The sequence below is a fragment of the Rosa chinensis genome, chromosome 2 (assembly GCF_002994745.2).
Source record: "Rosa chinensis cultivar Old Blush chromosome 2, RchiOBHm-V2, whole genome shotgun sequence".
In the NCBI taxonomy this organism is placed as follows: Eukaryota; Viridiplantae; Streptophyta; class Magnoliopsida; order Rosales; family Rosaceae; genus Rosa; species Rosa chinensis.
The window spans coordinates 85723235-85742480 of NC_037089.1; the positions used below are offsets into that span (position 1 = coordinate 85723235).

General features: G+C 37.9%; 3 protein-coding genes, 2 long non-coding RNA genes and 1 other non-coding gene across 6 annotated transcripts; 2 read left to right on the plus strand and 4 right to left on the minus strand.

Annotated features, from left to right (window-relative positions):
* Nucleotides 1-690: 690 nt before the first annotated feature.
* On the minus strand, nt 691-1538 carry LOC112190450 (50S ribosomal protein L12, chloroplastic). The gene has a single exon (XM_024329877.2). The coding sequence runs from the start codon at nt 1450-1452 to the stop codon at nt 886-888; it is 567 nt and encodes a 188-aa protein (XP_024185645.1). The 5' UTR covers nt 1453-1538; the 3' UTR covers nt 691-885.
* Nucleotides 1539-1723: 185 nt separating this feature from the next.
* Nucleotides 1724-1795, minus strand: TRNAP-UGG. The gene has a single exon. It is a non-coding gene; the product is annotated as a tRNA-Pro (tRNA).
* Nucleotides 1796-2215: 420 nt separating this feature from the next.
* Nucleotides 2216-5900, minus strand: LOC112188943 (monodehydroascorbate reductase 4, peroxisomal). The gene is made up of 7 exons (XM_024328184.2): nt 5670-5900; nt 5138-5189; nt 4709-4789; nt 4455-4573; nt 3829-4048; nt 3551-3669; nt 2216-3119 (listed from the first exon to the last, which is right to left on the minus strand). The coding sequence occupies exons 1-7, from the start codon at nt 5787-5789 to the stop codon at nt 2394-2396; spliced, it is 1437 nt and encodes a 478-aa protein (XP_024183952.1). The 5' UTR covers nt 5790-5900; the 3' UTR covers nt 2216-2393.
* Nucleotides 5901-9745: 3845 nt separating this feature from the next.
* On the plus strand, nt 9746-10712 carry LOC121051825. Its single transcript, XR_005807125.1, has 2 exons — nt 9746-10154; nt 10365-10712. It is a non-coding gene; the product is annotated as an uncharacterized LOC121051825 (long non-coding RNA).
* Nucleotides 10713-13924: 3212 nt separating this feature from the next.
* LOC112185351 (MYB-like transcription factor EOBII) lies at nt 13925-18501 on the minus strand. The gene is made up of 3 exons (XM_024323589.2): nt 18262-18501; nt 18007-18136; nt 13925-14488 (listed from the first exon to the last, which is right to left on the minus strand). Exons 1-3 carry the CDS (start codon nt 18401-18403, stop codon nt 14140-14142), a joined length of 621 nt encoding a protein of 206 aa, XP_024179357.1. The 5' UTR covers nt 18404-18501; the 3' UTR covers nt 13925-14139.
* LOC112185352 lies at nt 14495-16878 on the plus strand. Its single transcript, XR_002930211.2, has 2 exons — nt 14495-16325; nt 16540-16878. It is a non-coding gene; the product is annotated as an uncharacterized LOC112185352 (long non-coding RNA).
* Nucleotides 18502-19246: the final 745 nt, after the last annotated feature.

Here is a 19246-nt window from a genome sequence, read left to right on the forward strand (position 1 = left end):
AGCTAGCTAGACCTAGGAGTGGATCAGCAGGGATGCTAAACAATACATACCTGGGTGCTTAAGTCCCTGAACCCAGTTGTTACATGGAAGCTATAAGATAACGAAAAGAACCCTGAATTTTTTAACTCCGTTAAATTTCTTCGTTAATCTTGAGTACATTTCTCAAATCACCAATAAAAACCGTCTTCGATGACATTTAGCGTAAATACTATTTACGCATGGTTGTTTACATGATGTCCCCCGTTTAGATACCGTTGTGGTAGTTGTTTTGTTGGATGGACCAAAGTCTAGCTAGCATTTGCGAGATATAAAACTTTGTTAATGAGTTCATCAATAATTTATTCGATTGCTGATTTCTTCGACAGATGAAAGTTCAAGTACCATTTGTAATATTAACGATATATATCAGACTAAATAAACACCAACTTGCAGATATCGGCTTCGATCATTTTCTCTCATTTCCCACACCTAAGAAGCTCAAAAATTTATCTCATTTTTTGGGTACCTACTTTCCAATGCATACATTGCTACTATCCCTTCCTCATCCAGTTACAAGTTTAGGTGAACACAAACAGATAAAAAGGATTTAGCACAAGCAACTCTTCTCCTAGTTCAACCCATAATCCCCTATCCATTATCTAGGTTTTGAACACACCTCACAACCAACACAATCTACTTCCAACCAAATCATACCAAGAACCAAGAGAACAACATTATCAAAGCTACAAAAGTACATCAAATTTTTCTTCTCCTTAACATTAGAATTCCAAATGCATTTGAAATCGAATCCGAACCAAAAGATATCAATCACATTTTACCTACAAATTACCAAAAGTAGTACACGGAAATCACAAAAGCCCGTTTACTAAGAAGCACTTCATCCCCTCAGACAATTCCGACTTTAGCTCCGGCGGCTTCCAGCTGCTTCTTGGCGTCTTCGGCATCGTCCTTCGAAACCCCCTCCTTGAATTTCTTGGGCAAACCTTCAATCAGCTCCTTGGCCTCCTTCAACGCCAAGCTCGTCAAAGCCCTAACCGCCTTAATCACCGCGATTCTCGCATTGCTCGGGACCTCCTCAATCACCACGTCGAACTCCGTCTTCTCCACCGCAGCGGCGGGGGCCTCTCCGGCTCCGGGTGCCGCGGCGACAGCGGCGGCGGGAGCGAGGGAGGCGGCGGAGACGCCGAGCTTGTCCTGGAGGTAGTCGACGAGGATGCGGGCCTCCTCGAGAGTGAGGCTGGAGATGTCGGCGCCGAGCTTCTCGATTTTCTCCGGGGCGGCGACGGCGGCGGCGACGGGGCGGAGGTGGGTTGCGCGGTGGGAGAGGGTGGGGGTTTTGGGGGTGAAGGGGAATTGGAGGGAGGGTTTGGGAGTGTGGGAAGGGAAGGAGGAGGTGGTGGTCGATGGGTAAGAAGGAGTGCCGAGTGTGAGAGTAGAGAGAGAGGCAGCCATTGTTTTCTGGTTTTGAATTTTGGGTCTGAGGGAGGAGATGAGAGTGTGAGAGGAAGAAGAAGAAGAAGAAGAAGATTAGGATAAGGAGGAAATGTGAAGCTAACGTCCAAGATGTAGCTGGTGATTTTTCTTAAGGTGACGATTTTGGCCTTGTGAGATGATGAGAATTACCTGCAAAATGGGGAAAGTTTTGTCCTTTATGAGAGGGTAGAAAAGATAATACAGAGAACGCTCATAGGGGATGAAGAAGATGGCGAAAAAAAGAGAAAGAGGGGCATTCGGAGAATCGAACTCCGGACCTCTCGCACCCAAAGCGAGAATCATACCACTAGACCAAATGCCCACTTATGGACCCTATCGTCGGAGTCCAACTGGCATATGTACTCTTGAAATCAATTGCTCACAAATATGCATAGACTAATTTGATTCAGAGGTAAATTAAATTCATACATTTAGTTAATTAGTTTGTGACTATTCTACTTCTGTATCGAACTAGTCTACTTAGTATATCGGTACGTTAATGTAGCGTAGAATTTTCCAGCTGTGGGAACTACAGTGAAGTTATTAAACCAAGTTTCTTTCAAACTCATTTAAACAATTGAAAACTCCGATACGGTGACTCAACTTAATCTTTGAAGAGTTGCATAAAGCTGGGTTATGCAGGACAATCTCCTGAACCTGTCATTGCTACTCAAGCAACAGGGGCATTACCAGCAACAATTTTTCTGTAACTCCTTCGGGGCATAGCAAGATATAATCATGGAGTGAGGAAAGCTCTGCATAGATGTTTGTATAAAGATGTATTTAACTGTAGTGTTCATTAATTATTGTGAGCTACAATCTGCTTGAATACATATATGATCAAATATTGCAGTATTTATCAATCTCCTAGAACCTATAAATGCCACATGGGTATGATACAATCCGACCCAACCAACTCTTCACCATCTTCGGCGCTTTCTTCCATACCAATATGCAAATGCAGCTATTGATGCAGCCAGAAGAACGCCGGCAGTTGCATGAAAAGCATATATTGGTCTCTCCACAATGATGCCAGGACCAGCAACTTCACGAGGTGGTGATGGTGGTGGTTTCTGACTAGCAGTCAATGCAAAACCCAAACCTTGCCTTTCCAACTCGGCCACATCTTCAATTGCTGGCTTCAGCCTGGTGGCCTTGGCTATAGCTTCATACTCTTCTTTGGTTCCTCCTTCAAGAAAAGACCCAACAAGATGACCATTGCTGACCCAATAAGCCCCGAATGTGCCTCCTGAGAAATCTCCATAATGGACTACATCTCCTATATTGTCCCCATAAAACTGCCAAGACAAGGTGAAGACTCTGGAGTAAAAGAATGGTAGATAGTCAAATTCAACCGCTTTGTTTGGTTCCATAATTGCAGCAACAGCATGTCTGGCAGTTTTTCTTGCTGAGTCAACGTGTTCGAGCCTACGGGAGTCACCAAATAGTTTGACTGGAAATGCAGCAACATCTCCAACTGCATAGACTGAGCCATTGCTCGACTGCATTTTTCCATTCACTTTGATCCCACCTTTCTCCAGCGTCAGCTGACCTTCAAATAGGCTTGTGTTTGGACGGATTCCTATTCCCACCACAACCATATCTGCAGGTAGACTACTTCCATCTCTAAGATTAACGGCTGTGACCTATACATGAGTTGAGAACCAAGATTTAGCACATAAAAATTTAGCATTTAAATTCAAAGAAATATTTATCCTGTTTCATATCAAAGCTCATAATTTTGATCTATATTCTAAAGTAGGAAGAGGAAGTCAGAAGGCGGGCATTCTACTTTACTAGGAAATGACTAGTAAAATAGGGACAGCTTACTATATGAAAGTATGAAACTACAAAAAATGTTTAGACAAATGAAACTCATATATACGTCCCAAACAACAGAAGAATGAGCAGTCCATAATCATCAGTCCATTTTTCATTCATTTATGAAAGATTGGGTAGATTTCCTCCAACGCAATCCACAGAAATTCCACGAATCCTTCAGTGGACAAGTATAAATAAAGAAAGAAAGAAAGAAAGAAAGAAAGAAAGAAAACAAAGAGGCAATCTTAAAATTTACCTTCCCATCTGGGTCAATCTCAAATGAGGACAAAATGGTTCCTTTAACAAAATTCACTCCTTTGGACTTGTAAAACTCTTCATAATAACTTGCAATCTTGGGTGTGAATAATCGAGCCACTGCGAAAGGACAAAAACTATTCATACAGTCTTTCAAGACTGAGAAAATAAACTCTTTGATGTCTACCATACATAACAATGTGGCAAAACAGGTGTGAGATAAAAAAAAATTTAAATAAATAAACAAGAAATATACCGTATCAAAGAAAAAGAACTTACTGCAATGTTCTTCTGGAAAAACCATTGTTACATTCATTCTATTGATCACCAACGATGCAGCACACTCCATTCCAATGTAGCCACCACCAATGACAACAGCATTTCCGCCAGGGCAAGATTGCACCAAGTCGACAAGTCTATTGGCATCAACCAAATTTCGTAAATAGCACACGTTTTCAGAATCTGATCCTTTGACTCCAAACTCCTCCAGCTTCAGTGCCTAGTTTCCACAGATAGAAGCACACAAAACCGTCAAATCAATAAAATAATGATTCTTTTCCTTATCTCTAAGCTATAGCATTTTTAGCGATTACAACTTGCCAACTATACAGCTACATAACCTCAGCATTTGCAATACTATTAGTCTCACTTAAAATTATAGCACTAGATCCTATAAAACTAATGTCTAATGCAAGCACAGCAACATAGATGTAGAAAAGTTAATAGGGTTTTCACAGGTTTAATACATTATCGTGGTTTTTCAAGTCCGTAGTTTATATCGGATGAGGTGAGTCTGTAGTACATAACTGTTATATATAGTTGAATTTCAAAATCCTTCCACTTTTACATTATGAACATCTAAAGCAAGAAAACGTAAAAGATAATTATAAGATCAGTTTCAATACCCGAGCACCTGTTGCAATAATGAGAGTCCTGTAAGTTATAGTCTCTCCAGATCCTGTCAATATTGTCTTGCGTCTAACATCAACAGACTTGACTCGAGTTCCAAGAACTAATTCAATCCCTATGAAGAAAAGGCCACATAAACAAGATCACAATCACGCTTCAATAGTACATATGCAGAACGCATATGCCGACAATGAAATTCTCATTACCGTAGAACTGTAGAAGTAAATAAGTACGATGTCCAAGTAATTACCATGTTCCTTATACCATTTTGGAGTTAACCTTTCCTCATTGGCACCAACACATGTGTGGAATGATGGAAGGCATGCAGGGGCTGCACATCAACAAAAATCATAAAAAAAGTATATCAGGAACTTGTGCCGAAGGAAATATGTTGGAAATATGATATAACTGCTTTCCAAGTTTGGAATACCAAAATTACTCCATAACATACTGGCCTACGCATTGTTCTATGGGAAGGTGAAACTGTAGAACCATGCACATTGATAAAGGTATAAGTTAAAAAGTTGCAGATTCTAAGAATTAACCTTGCACTCTTTTCCTCCCTTTAAATTAATGTTCTATTTGTTGTAAGGGGTTATGTTAATAGAAGCACCAAAACGGATGAGATTAAATAAACGAAAACAAACAAATTATGATGGCTGAGGAAGATAGTGAACACCTTCTGGAAGTAGAAAACCTTTGCTTAAAGCAGGTCTCTCGTAAGGGGCAACCTGAAAATATGTAAGTGTGACCTTGTTAGTTTCCAAATTAAGAACTCACTTACACACACTTAATCGCTTATGTTACAAGTAACTTCAAGAGAGAAGCGATCAAGAAGGTGTTTCGATACAAGTACTTTTGATTCTGGTTAAGTTTGCAATCGTGTTTGAACCATATCTGAATCCAGCTCCTCTCATCCCTAAACCCATCGAAACTTAAACTGACAGCATAGAGAGGATATTTAAAAAAAGGGGCAACAAAACACACTCCAATTCAGGAGCATGGTTACTTAATGAGGCCATACATAACTACACTCTCATTCACATCTCACACAAGCCCAACACAACAAGTGACAATAGGTCTCCCCTGATCTTCTCAGAATACAAAACCAAAGGTGCAAAAGAGAGCAAGAGCCCAATTGAGAAGAGCGAAGACCCATCAAGAATACGAGATTAGAAATCGAAATGGAGAAGAAAGAAAGAAACACTCACTGGCTCCTCGGAAATGATGCAGAGTTCACCATGGGAGATGCCTCTCTTGGTGAATTCAAGTGCTGCATAACCAGCTGCCACCCCTCCTCCAAGAATCACATACACAAATGCCCTCCCCATCTTCCCCTCTCCTCCTTCTTCTTCTTCTTCTTCTTCAGGTTCTCAATAGTTAATTAAATTCTGGGGAGAGCTTCCTTTGAAGACACTCCCAAGAAAACACGATCACCATCAAAATCTCTCTCCCAATCATATTCACACTGTGATGCGGGCGGATTTACGATGATGCCCTTCGAATCATGGGCCGCGACCCTTATGATCATGGGTGGGGCCCGTTTGTGTTTTTGGATTTGGCTCGGTCCGGCGAGTTGTGTGCTGCCACGCGTCGCGAGCATGGGTCCGTTGGTGGATAACGTAAATATGTAAGAAGCTGTTTACTGGGAACCATGGGAGTGTGGAGGGGATTTGGATTGATTGTTTTTTTTTGTCAGAATTCAGAAACCAAGTTGGGTGGTTTGTGTAACTGAAAATTGGATGAGGTTTGGTCTCTATGCCACACGTTTGTGTTCTTGGAACTTATCTATCTCCTCCAATCCATTTAAGGAGCACAATTTTCCAAGACTTGTTAGGATTTCATTAGCATATTAATTTCTGAAACAAATTAAAAGGAATCAGACTAGTACTTGTAGCATATTTATCCTTGAATTATCAAGCAATGAGGGGAAATTTAGTCCGCATGAGTTAAATAATCAACCGATTACTGGATCGATATTGTTATATAGTTGCGGTTGTAAATTTTTTTAGACCAATTTTGATTTATCTGTTACAACATAAAACTTGAAATTTGCTCTACATTCTTCATCATGCATGTCTACATAAATCGATGTTTAAATTTGGTTGTGAGGTTGAACTTTTCTCAATATTGGGCTATAGACAGTAACCTTTATGAGTTTATGCAACTATGATGCAGGTTCATAACCTATTATAATCCTAACCAATATCCCTCCCCTCAGAACTTGGACTAGCAATTGATTAATTCAGCAGTGACATATTCATCTCTAACAAATCAACATCCAACGCATAATTAATAATCACATCATGGGAAGTTCAAACTTCAATTAAAGACAGATAAAAGTCAGTAAGTCACTGAATTATGACTAGTGAGACCCAATCTTATACTGATAGAAGAAATGAATACTAGCATTCTCATACAACCAGAAAAATATCAAGCAAAAACCATGAACAGCAGTAGGAACTAGGAAGGGAAGGCATTAGATATCGAATTTTCGCCAGGTGAGGTGTAAAGTAAATCTCTTGTCTGAAGATTGAACAATATAGTGGAACAGTATATATAGGATTAGGGATTTAGGAGAAGCATGCATAAAGCTCTTCCATATATGGTTAGTTACTTAGTTGCGCATCATGCACTCTTTTTCCCGTACCCTATTCAAAGTGATGATCACAACAGCAACATATAACTAAATTTCTCAGTAACAATAACAAAGATCCCTACGACAAGAAAACCATCTGCACTGAAATCCCTCCAGTACACCAAATGAGGATCGTTTAGCATTTTATACAAAAGGAAATTCTGGCATGAGTAGCAGCAGATATAGGCCAAAACCTGTTGGGAAAGAAGGGTTGCCTTAATACAAGGCCGATGGATAATTAATTATCCCGGGATTTAACTTTACCCACATCACGTGTGATTTGTGGAAATAGCAACAGATAAACAAAAGAAAACACATTTAACGAGATTCGGCAAATATGCCTAGGTCCTTGGGGCAGCAGTACTTCTTTCTTCCACTATGTAAAATAATGAGATTACAAGAACAATCTCACAGAAGTGGTTAAACTTCACTAAAGTGGTAAAACTCTCTCTCTTGATATTCTCACAAGAGGTATACTATCTCTCATTTAATTGAGGCACTTTTTTTCTCAATCTCTCAAGTGAGGAACTCTCTCACCAAGTGTAGCAATTGTCTAGCTTTACTCACAAATGATGGACTCCCCGGACTCCCGAACTTCATCAAACTCTCAAATGCTTGAATTAGTTTGGATACCTTGATCTCGAACTCAGACAAACTCAGATACCTTTGTTCTTGTATACAATGCCTTTATATATATAGGCATTGCTCTTCATGGCAGGTTGTAGGTGTGAAGAAATGAAAAGCAAAGTCATGGTTTTCCAATATTTCTTACGTTCTATGTTAGTATGTTTGCATGCTAACATTAATTGCATGTTTCCTTCCAACATTCAACGTTCAACACCCTAGCTATACATATAGCTAGCCTTCCTTTACATTTATTGGGTCACCAAAGGAATAGTAGAAATGTGTTCCTCATGTAGTATGTAAAACTACGGTAACTACCACAGGGATTACCCTCCTCCAATTAAGGTGGGACTGACCCATCAAAACCAACCTTCCTTGATCAGATTGTTAGAGATAATTAATTCGATGGAGAACCCAGGGACATAGGTTACTGATAGCAGCACTATACCCTCGACAGACGATGATTTAGTTGCCGGAATAATGATTCCAGCGACAGGCACATAACTAAATCATGGTCGTCACTACCATCAAGGGCCTCAATGACAATCATGTGTCATGGACACAGTAAAGATAGTTTCGGAACGCACTTACAAATTTTTGAATTTTGATTGGGCTGCCCTACCGTCACGTAGTACGTACGTTTGCCTTATATAAGACTTTCTCTGGTTATTGACTTATTGACTTGGTGTTATTGCGTAAATGGATAACGAAATTAACCTTGATGGGCAAAACATCCCATTTGCAATTTCACGTCTCGAATGACCTTACCTTGTTCGTATATATATCATATATATCTATCTATCTTTTTCTATTTCCCACACGTCAATTTTCACGTCGAGTGAGACTCATGGAATCACATAACTCCATTCATATATATCTTCCTTGTCGCCACTGGCGATTCATGATCGATCATTAACCATTATCAGTCCGTAAATAATCGAACATAGAGAGGGAGAAGCCTTGATCAATTATTTGAAAATTCCAAAATTAAATAATTAAGTACTCATGAATCTCCTACCCGGGTATTATATATGCACTATATTTGGCATTGATCTAGACAGGTGGTGCAGAAGTTTAGGCAACATCAGTTGGATAAACTAATTAAGGATTAACTTGGAAATTTCATATACAGCTTTGAGCTTCGATGCTATCTCGTTGAAGTTTTGAAGATGTGACACACCGATATTCAAAGATTGCGATGATCGAGAAAAATAGTATTCGCACATAATTTCTATATATGAGCTTGGAACCTAGGAGCATCTTACTGATCTCAGGCCTAAAAACTCATTATCATCACTACGCTCAATAACAGTCATATATGTCTCCCAAGGAGACAGAATTAGGCAGCTCCAGCAGGGAGACGGCCACTTCAGGCTGCCACTTCAACCACCAGTGCAAATTTTTCAATGATACGCTGAGCTGTTCATCTTCTGACACATCCAATTCCGAAAGACACCCTGGCTATCATATGCGCAAACTTGCTTCAAATCGATGATAGCCTGAACTTAGAGAAATTGACCTGAAGATTTCTCTGAGCCACTAGGGTGCTTCTTTCCATAATATAACTGGATCAGCCAAATGAGGGATTCTTAATTTCACCTTGAACATGCCAAAAATGACCAAAATGGGGATGGATGATAAATTGAACACTTTGCTAGGAAAAACAGGTTTCTCCATAGACACGCTTAGCCTGAAGAAGTGAAAAACTGAAACAGTGAAACTCTGAAAGGAAAAAATGGAGAACTGCGGAATTACCTCTCATAATCTGGCCCTAAAAAACATGACTAGCCCAACTGCATACGCACTTGGGCCTTTCGATTGAATTATGGTCAAAGATACTGGGCAGTGGGCACGTGCTTAAAGAAAGAAAGTGAGAGCCACAGTGATTGAAACACGTTTTAATTAGAGAAAGAAACTTTTTCCTAATCACACAGGGATAGGTTATTGCGGAAAGGTCTTCTTTGCTTTTTCGCTGTTTTGTTTGGAAATTTAAGGAGCCCATTTTACTTGAATATCATCACTTGGTTAGGTTTAACAAAAGTGATATGCATATATACACACACGTGATTTTTCAAAAGATGAGTCTCCAACATGTTTAGGTTGGGTGCGCACACCAAGTCTGAGAATAAATAGGAATTTTTCCCATTAGATTATGTATGTTATCATCTTCTTGTTCATCGAGCAGTAGCAAACCACTCTCCCACATTCTCCTCGTGTTCTATCGTGCTCTCGAGTATATGAGGATGTTCCATGTTTAATTTCCTTCCATTCATATTCAAGCATCTATTGCGGGATAATGTGTTTGTGGCACCCGCGCTAGCTTGTTTGAGAAGACATGTAGAGACTGATGACGTGATGTAGTTGAAGTAGTAGCAATGCGGTCCTCGTGAAGACTCGAAAACCACTATGGATACTATGCGATTGTGCATGTAAGGTTAGATTTTTTATGTGCCTCTCTTTTCATAAAAGTGAATTGATTGATTTTGAACTCAGAATCTTTTATGTTTATCACTTGATATCGGAAATATATATATATATATATATATATATTTATAGACTCGATACGTTATTTATCACTATATAACATGGATCATAATCCAATTTCAACAACATCGCTCCTAATATTCTCAGATTTGTTTACCAGAGTAACATTTCTCTAGTAGTAGAGCTCCAAAGCCTCCACATGCAATCGGATCATTGGTTCATGTCGGAAATTGAGCCACATATATATATTTCTCTATATAAATGTTCACAATGGGATATCATCGTCGTGTAATTTTCGAGAGAGTTATATTATGGCTCTTTTGTTTTTGTTTTTTAAGATCATATAATTATGGATTATGCAATTGCCGATTAGAGTGTAAATATTTTTCATTTTTGTCTTTCTTTCAACGTGGTCAATGAAATATTTTATAAATTAAGATATATATATATATATATATATATATATAGAGAGAGAGAGAGAGAGAGAGAGAGAGAGAGAGAGAGAGAGTCAAATTAAGTTAGCCCAAGTCTGATTTCATAACCTCATTCCCATGCTACCAATAATGCACGACTCTATTACATGATAATACAAGAGAGACATAGTTATAGTTGTTGCACATGCACTCATAAATGGACAACGAAATTAGCCTTAATCGGTATGACATCCCATTTGCAATTTCACGTCTCGAATGACCTTCCTTGTTCACATATCATATCTATCTTTTTCTATTTCCCACACGTCAATTTTCACCTCGAGTGAGACTCATGAATCACATCACTCCATTCATATATATCTTCCTTGTCGGCACCGCCGATTCATGATCGATCATTAATCATTATCAGTGCGCAGAAAATTGCATATAAAGAGGGAGAAGCCTTGATCAATTATTTGTCAATTCCAAAATTAACTAATTAAGTACTCATGAATCTCCTAATCGGTTATATGCACTATATTTGGCAATGATCTAGATAGTTGATGCAAAAGTTTAGGCAGCAACAGTTGGATAAACTAAGGATTAACTTGGAAATGTCATATACAGCTTTCAGCTTGGATGCTATCTTGTTTGAAGTTTTTGAAGATGTGATACGTTGATTCAAAGATTGAGATGAGAAAAAATAATATTCACACATAATTTCTTATTTCTATGAGCTAGGAGCATCTTGCTGATCTTAGGCCTATGATCGTGTAAAAGCTCAACTTATCAAGGTGCCCGCGCGCTTTGCTTCAACACAGTACACGAAGAGTTACTATACCCACATTGAAACTGCTCTTTTTTCGACTTCCACGTCCTCCAATGCTTTTGAATTATTAAAACAATAACTTATATCATCTTTAAGGCATCTAGATACCGTTACCAGACATATAGTAGCTCTAACAAGTCTGGATCTAGCTCTAGTAAACTTTCTCGAATCCTATGTACTTATAATCCAAGACTGAAACCATATCCATATATTATATATAAGCTTCGGTTTTCTTAGTAATGCTTAAATTATGTCGCTGAGAGGTTCTAAAACATATTAAGAGAAAATTATACAATAGATTGAATAGATACTTGATGGTCCAGGAAAAAAAAACCAACATGGTATTGAAGACCTTGAAATTTATCAAATGATCATAGAAACTTGAGAATTTCTCAACTTCCGCGTGTGTTAAGCTAGGGTTAACTCTTCCTCTTCCTCACATAAAACCCTAGAGAAGATATTTTGTTTGCAAGCTCTTTCATGCATATATGCGAATCTTCGCAATCATGGCCGACCCGACATGTGAATCTTTGTTATCTACCACGTGATTGTTATCCCTTTTGTGCTTTGCAGTCAATCCAATTCAATTAGGCACAACAAACATGTGATGGAAAGAACGAGTGGTTACAAGACGAACTTCTTTTTCGTATGAGCTTGGGAAGCTGGCAATTCCAACCAACATATGAACTGTCCTCGTGTATCTTTTGCCGTTTTTGATAGTGCAGAGTGCGAGATGGGCCTAATAGGTTATTTTCTGATATCATTCTCTCGAATAATAAAAGATTTTTGATGGTAAAGTTTCGAGGATGGTTGTTGTAAATGATAACTAGTGACTTATCCAAAACGACCTAATTTTGTTTTTGTCTGCTGGTCATGATCGATCGAGTTGGATGTTTATGAACTTTACATATTGCAACTCAAATATTCAAGTAATTGTAACAATGAAGGTTAATAATAGAAAAAATGTAAAATATTTTGATTTTCGCAACAAAAATGTGAAAGGTCTAGTTATAGTTTGATTAGAGACTTTAATAAGAAAAAAGAAATTAATACTTCCCCCCTTATATATACTTTGTGATAAAGGTGATCTAAATTTTGAATGTTTGACATTTACTCAGAGGATAACACGGAATCTCCTTTACCAAATATAATGAAATGGAAGAAAAACTCAACATAGTTCTAGTGCAGTGCAACATGACATGTTGTAAAACATAGTAGGAGGTCTCGAGAGCGAATCATGAATGCCAATGTGTGGTAGGACGTTGGGACATGTAGATACGATAGATCCGATAATAATGAAAAGGAGTTAATAAGACGGAGAAGGAGCACGTAGGGCTTCCTCTACACGGGTTGCAATTTAGGCCTCGTTTGGTTCACGAAAGGGAAATCGATTCCCTTGTCTTTTCCGTGGGGAATGGAAACTAAAGTTCTTGTCATATTTCCTTTCTTGTGTTCGGTAAAGCAGGGAAAACATCCAGGAAATATCATTTGATTTCCCTTCCGATATTTGGTTGGTGTAGGAAAGAAAAGTAAAAATATATCAATGTTTTAATAATACCATTCTATTTTAAAATAAAAACAACCTGGAATAAATTTTCAACACTACCAAAGGTAATCAAGCACTACCAATGCTAGGGTATTATTGTCCAAAATTATTGCAATTAATGTTAGGAAATGGGATAAGAAACTCAATCCTATGAAGTTTGAGTGGAATTAGTTTACCCTCAACATTCCCCTATATCAGGAAAGCATTTCCGGACTTTGAGGTTAGCAGACAAAGAAAAGGAATAACATTCCTTTCCTAAGTTCTCAAATCCGCGAAACAAACGAGACCTTAGGTTACGTTCACATCGGACTTCAATGCTTGCATGGCCATGCATAACTTCGGGAAAAATCCCATATGGATCTCACAAATATAAGAGCTATTATTCTCTACGTGTAGGTTTCTCGTTGGTCCATCTCGATTTAATTGTACACGTATGGGTTTCTATATATCTCACCCCACCCTACTTCTGAGAATCTGATTTCTGATATCAGTTCCAGATTTCATGCAGCTGCAACCACAGTATTATTTTTAGCACATGCGTTTATTTTTAGCACATGCGTTTATTTTTAGCACATGCGTATTTCTGATGTGGTCTGGAAGAAACTGCAGGTCTCTATCTCACCCAGACAATTTTCCGTACCTATGATCTCTCCTCCAAAAGTTTCAAGATTCTACGTACTTCTATCGCGCGCACTAAGCAAAACGGCACCTCTTGTGGGGTAGAAGCATTAGATTAAGCCAGTTACTAACTAGGCTAATTAATACGAACAAAAAGTAAATATCATTTTCTCTAACCATCAGAGATCGATCAGCAAAGAAATTAAAAAGGAGACCAGGGTCGACCTAGCTAACCTATGCTGTTTACGTACTTATCCATCATGATATTAGAAAGATATATATGACAAATACTCTCATTAATTTACTATAAAAAGGAAAGCAAATCTCAAACTTTAGGATAACCCTATTACAAACTAAATTTAAGTATAATTAATTAAATACCAGGCCAACATATATATATGAAACAGAAAAAAAATTATTTATGTACTAATAATTATGTATATAGACAGACCTAATTATATATATGTAATTAATGATCCAAATTATTATAAATATAGACGATGAGTTGGGGGTGTTTACTGGTCTCCATTTACTCATTTAGTAACTGCATAGACCAGAGATCCTCCATGCTCCAGTAATTCTCTTGATTTGAATCCGGAGGGGGTACAACGTTAGGATGATCAGGAGGCTGAACCAGAGTTACTGGGTACGACGCCGTCGTGGGGCATAAAGGGTAGGTGGTTTCCATTGGGTCGAGACCAGTAGTGCTGCTCGATCCCATTTGGCTCGTGCTTGCCTGATCTGCAGTCCCTTCTGAGCTTTGTCCCTGTGAATTGCTCTGATCACCTTGCTTGATGTGCTTTTGGATTCGGGTTCTCCAGTAGTTCTTGATTTCATTGTCGGTCCGTCCTGGCAGATGCTTTGCGATTTTCGACCACCTGCATGAGCAATTAGGCTAAATTATTTAGCTAATTAAACACAACTATTTGCTAGTTCGCTGTAATTAAGTTCCTAGTATAAAAAGTTGCATGAACCGGATAAGAAATAAATAATTGATATAATTATACCCTTTGGGTTAGTCTACTGGATCCAATTCGTATAAGGTAAACAATGTCAGATTAGCCAAAAAGCTAAGAAAGAGCGATAATGACCGGTTGGAAGTTCCTAGTAACTTTTATGTGTTCAATGGCTTCATGGTCTTGCAAATCTTGCATATAACACAAATTTTAGAAGATTTGTAAGGCCATTTCAAGCAGCATATATAGTTATATGACTATATAACTATATAGTCAACTCGTATGCCCTTCTTGACTGACTAAACTTATGAAATACGTATAGTTGGCACTGTATTTAAGAACCGGACTAAATGCTCGATCGTTTGATCTTTTCACTGTCGTAAACCTTGTGAAATAATTAAGAACTAGCACTTTGTCATGCAAAATGCATGAAGGACCGAAAAGTTAATATCAATCTGAATACTCAATCCAAAAGCTCAGTTGCTACGCAATTTGTGACCTAATTTTGATAGTTTGTTGTGATGCATCGATTTCGATAGTAGTTCATTTCTCCAAAAACGTAAACAGAACTTTAGACATACCCTTCCATAGAGTCTTGATTTGAGATTGTGACATTACAAATAAGAGCGAGCAAAGTTAGATGATGTCCTCTTGAGCATGATGGGGGCTAACACTAGCAGAATGAGATCTACCCTTAATTACCATATGGGATAGAGCAGAGAACATTCGACTCTGGACAAACTGGACCTATAGAGTTCACGATTCACCCTCACCTATTATGTGAGTAACTGTGGCCTAATATGACTAAAACCGAGGGTCTAAAACTAAATGAAATTAGACCAACCATAGAAATATCGAACCGAGAACCCAGGGTTCAACCTCAGCTGAAATAGGATCTACCTTGGTTGAATAAGTCTAAGCGTAGACAGTGGAGTGGGACTGAAGACAGTGGAGTGGGACTGAACAACACTCTAGCTAGTCGCAATGGCGACCATAATAGGACCTACTTTTGATAATAACCAGTGGCCGTAGTGTAATCTAGGGTGAACCACGTAGTCATTTGTGTTTTATGTTTATAGTGCAACACTTAGTTTTAGCTAACCGAAACTTTTAGACCTGCTTGGACTCCCTTGCTAACTAATCAAGCTCACTCACCAGCAAAAAAAAAGAAAAAAGAAAAAAAGATAGTAAATCAAAATATAACAAAGAATTAACAAAAGAAAATAATTAGTAAATCAAAGTACCCTTTCTATCTGGGAAATCACACATTTCTAACAAAAAGTATGTTCTTAATCATTTCTATAACTATCATGCTCATTAAAAAAATTACAGGTGCAACACCTAAATAATGAACAACCAGTTAGAAACACCACTATATAAATAACCACCATATAAATCATGGAAGTGTTGTTGGTTGGTGACTTGGTGGAAGTGAATACCATGGAAAGGTTTATATTTTTATTTTCTTATTTTTAATAAAAGCGAGCGTATCTTGGAAAATCTATCAACACATGTTCTACGGGTGAGATTTAAAGTCTTCCAAGTTGGACATTTCATCATATAAATAAGACACCTGGGAACCAAATGTTGCCACAAGAGAAAGAAAATATAAACAAAATCAACAGATCGAGACGGCTTTGCGTGTGTGCATCACAGAGTAATAATATTGCAACAACTCGATCCCAGTTGGATTTCATACTTGAAGACACCCTCTGATATCAGATCTGGGGCTTCAAAGACAATATCCCCGGAATAACAGGTATGTCCATACATGCTTTTATATATTTATGTATAAAAATATGTGTATATGTATCTTATTTAAACTACTTATCATCTAGTTGTTCCTGTCCTAAGAGGTTTATAAATATATGCTGCATTTTTTTCTTTTCCATACCAGACTGGTGAGGGTCAGATCTTGAAGGTAAATAGTTATCTAACTAACCGATATATGGATATTTTTGACTAAATATCAGAGAAGAAAAGGTAACTTAGCTCATGATTGTGAGCTGCGGCCATGCACACCTCCGATGATCCGAATCCGATGATTCGTGCTGTACGAAAAAAACTTATAGGGGGAGGGAGGGGCCGGCCGAGCAGTCATTGTCTTAAAGAAGCCACAACAATAAGGTTCATGTCAACTTCAAAGCCAAATAAGGCAAAAGGGTTTTTTTCTTTTCTCCCAAGTGAGATGTTTGGCATGTGACCAATTTGCTGAGGAGTTCGACTTAAATTGGAAAACTTTTTATTGCCCCTGTACTTTTTTCCGGTTCGCATTCCCAAAGTGTCCTTTAAAATAAGGTATATTCTTTTTAATTTTTTTTTTCTACAAAAACAATTTCCTAATCTTTGGACTTTTTTGAATGTTTGTTAATCATGGATGGTATCCTAATTTGGACACCATTATCAATTTTAACAAATATTGATAAAAGTGATTCGGTGCTAAATAGTAAATAAGCATGCACATGCAAAGTTAATCTTGCTAATGGGGATATCCCAGTTCGTTTTGTCAACTCTCTTACTTGGTGACACGTCATCCTACAATCAGCGGCGGCCGAGCTAACCGGAGTTAAATATGCGATGGTAAAAATAGAACAAGTTTACTTGTTTTCCGGTAAATCCTTGTCCTATCTTTTCAACTCATCTTCTAGGCGCGGGCTTAAAAGACAATTACCGATTATGACTTCACCACTGTCTGAAATATCTTGGATCTTGCAACATATAAGAGAATTCCACAAAAAGAAAATTAGAAAAAGGCGGAGTTTCAAATTATAAAACGAAAAAATAAGAAGAAGAAATATAGAGAGAGCGAAAACAAAGGGTTAAGAATTGCCAGAATATGAATTGGATAGGTAAAAGGTCCACACAGCAATGATATGCCTCCAAGTCCATCCCTATGACACACAACCCAAGAGAGAAACAGAGATCGAGCATGTATAGAGAAGTATTATGCCAATTGATTTAAACTTTTAAAGCATAAACAGTTTTCAACAGTCATCCTCGTACGGATTTCAAAACATAAAAAATAAAAAATAAAAAATAAAAGAAGAAAAAGAAGAAAAGAATATCTTTAATTAGTCACCATCACATAATATTGTATGTGTGTTGTAAATCTTTTTCGTGGGTATGGATCGAAGACTCAAAGTCCCCAGGTAATACGTTGCATATCTTGACTTATCTCTCTATCTCTCTTTCTACCCAGGTATCACTACCCATACTAATAGCTAGGGAAGCTGACAAGTAATCAGATCGCTATATGCATGAGATCAGAAGAAGAAGAAGATCAAAGCCTCCTATATTAGTTATCGAAATTAATCAAAAAATGCAAAACCAAATCAAAATAGGTATAACTAATCAATCAAAAGAAATAAAAGAAAAACAAAATTATTGTCTTGTACGTAAATTGTTAAAGTCTAAACAGAAATGATAGATCAATGGATCACCTGTTTCCCCACTTGGCATGCAGTTCCATGATCAAGAGCTGTTCCTCTGGTGTGATATTGCCTCTCCTAACGTCCGGTCGGAGATAGTTTAGCCATCGGAGTCTGCAACTCTTCCCAGTTCGTTTCAAACCTACATATGATCGGCTTTGCAAGCTAGGGTTACTCAATTATATAGTAATTAGCTTTTTAGATAGAAAAAGTACACATAAATGTTTGGAGTTTAAAAACCTAGTTTGATAAGAAAGGTATATATACCGGCAGATTTGGCAAGGGAGTTCCATACACCTTCACCATGGTTTGCAATATAGTTTATCAGAATCAAATCTTCTTCCATGGTCCACGGCCCTTTTCTCACTTCAGCATCCTGGGATGATGAATTGCATGGTTTTTTATCCATTCTTTGTGTTACAGAGATGGATAAAGGGATAGAGAGAACGAGAGAAAGAGAGAGATAGAAAGAAAGAAAGTTAGGCAGACATATCAGAGCTAATGGGGTAGCTGGGGGCTTTTATAGAGGGAGCCTAAGATGGGTTTTTCTCAGTAAATATTGCTCTTAATCAGAATTAGAGTGTGAGGAGCTTCCGACCTAACTATCTTTTTGAGTTGCTCATACATGTGTGTGTGTAGAAATATATTATGTATCAGAACAAATACATGTTTTCATGCATGACGAAATTTCTTCTTATTTAGGGCGAATCTGAAATTCTACAATGGACTGTATGAGATTTCTATGCTTCTGCAGCTAGCTTGCTAGTGAATATTAAAACAAATGTACTCTTACGTAAGCATATAAAATGATCAATATCTCCAATGAAAAAAAAAAAAATTGAAATACGTATCCAGAAAGCACATGCATGGTCAAGTGCACACTGAGAATAAGTGGGGGAAAAGCTATTTTCAATAAGAATATTCAATTTGTCCACGAAAATGAAATTAAGGTTAAATGCTGGATGGAGTTTTAGAATAGTTTACACATTTAGGGTTAAATTACTCATGAAATTTCTCAAATTCCAAAAGTTAAACCCTTCAAACGATGACGGTTGCTTGTATGGTCTAATCGAATCATGCATGGGACTTGCTTGTATCCCTCAGACGATTTCGCCAACTCGAATATGGTCTTTGGATTGATAACGTTATATTGTACGTTTGCATGTGCCCTGCAGGTTGGAAGTTCTTGAAGAAACCCAGAGATGACATAATAGCATCATCTCTCTAGTACGCGCTGTTGCTGCCAGTTGCT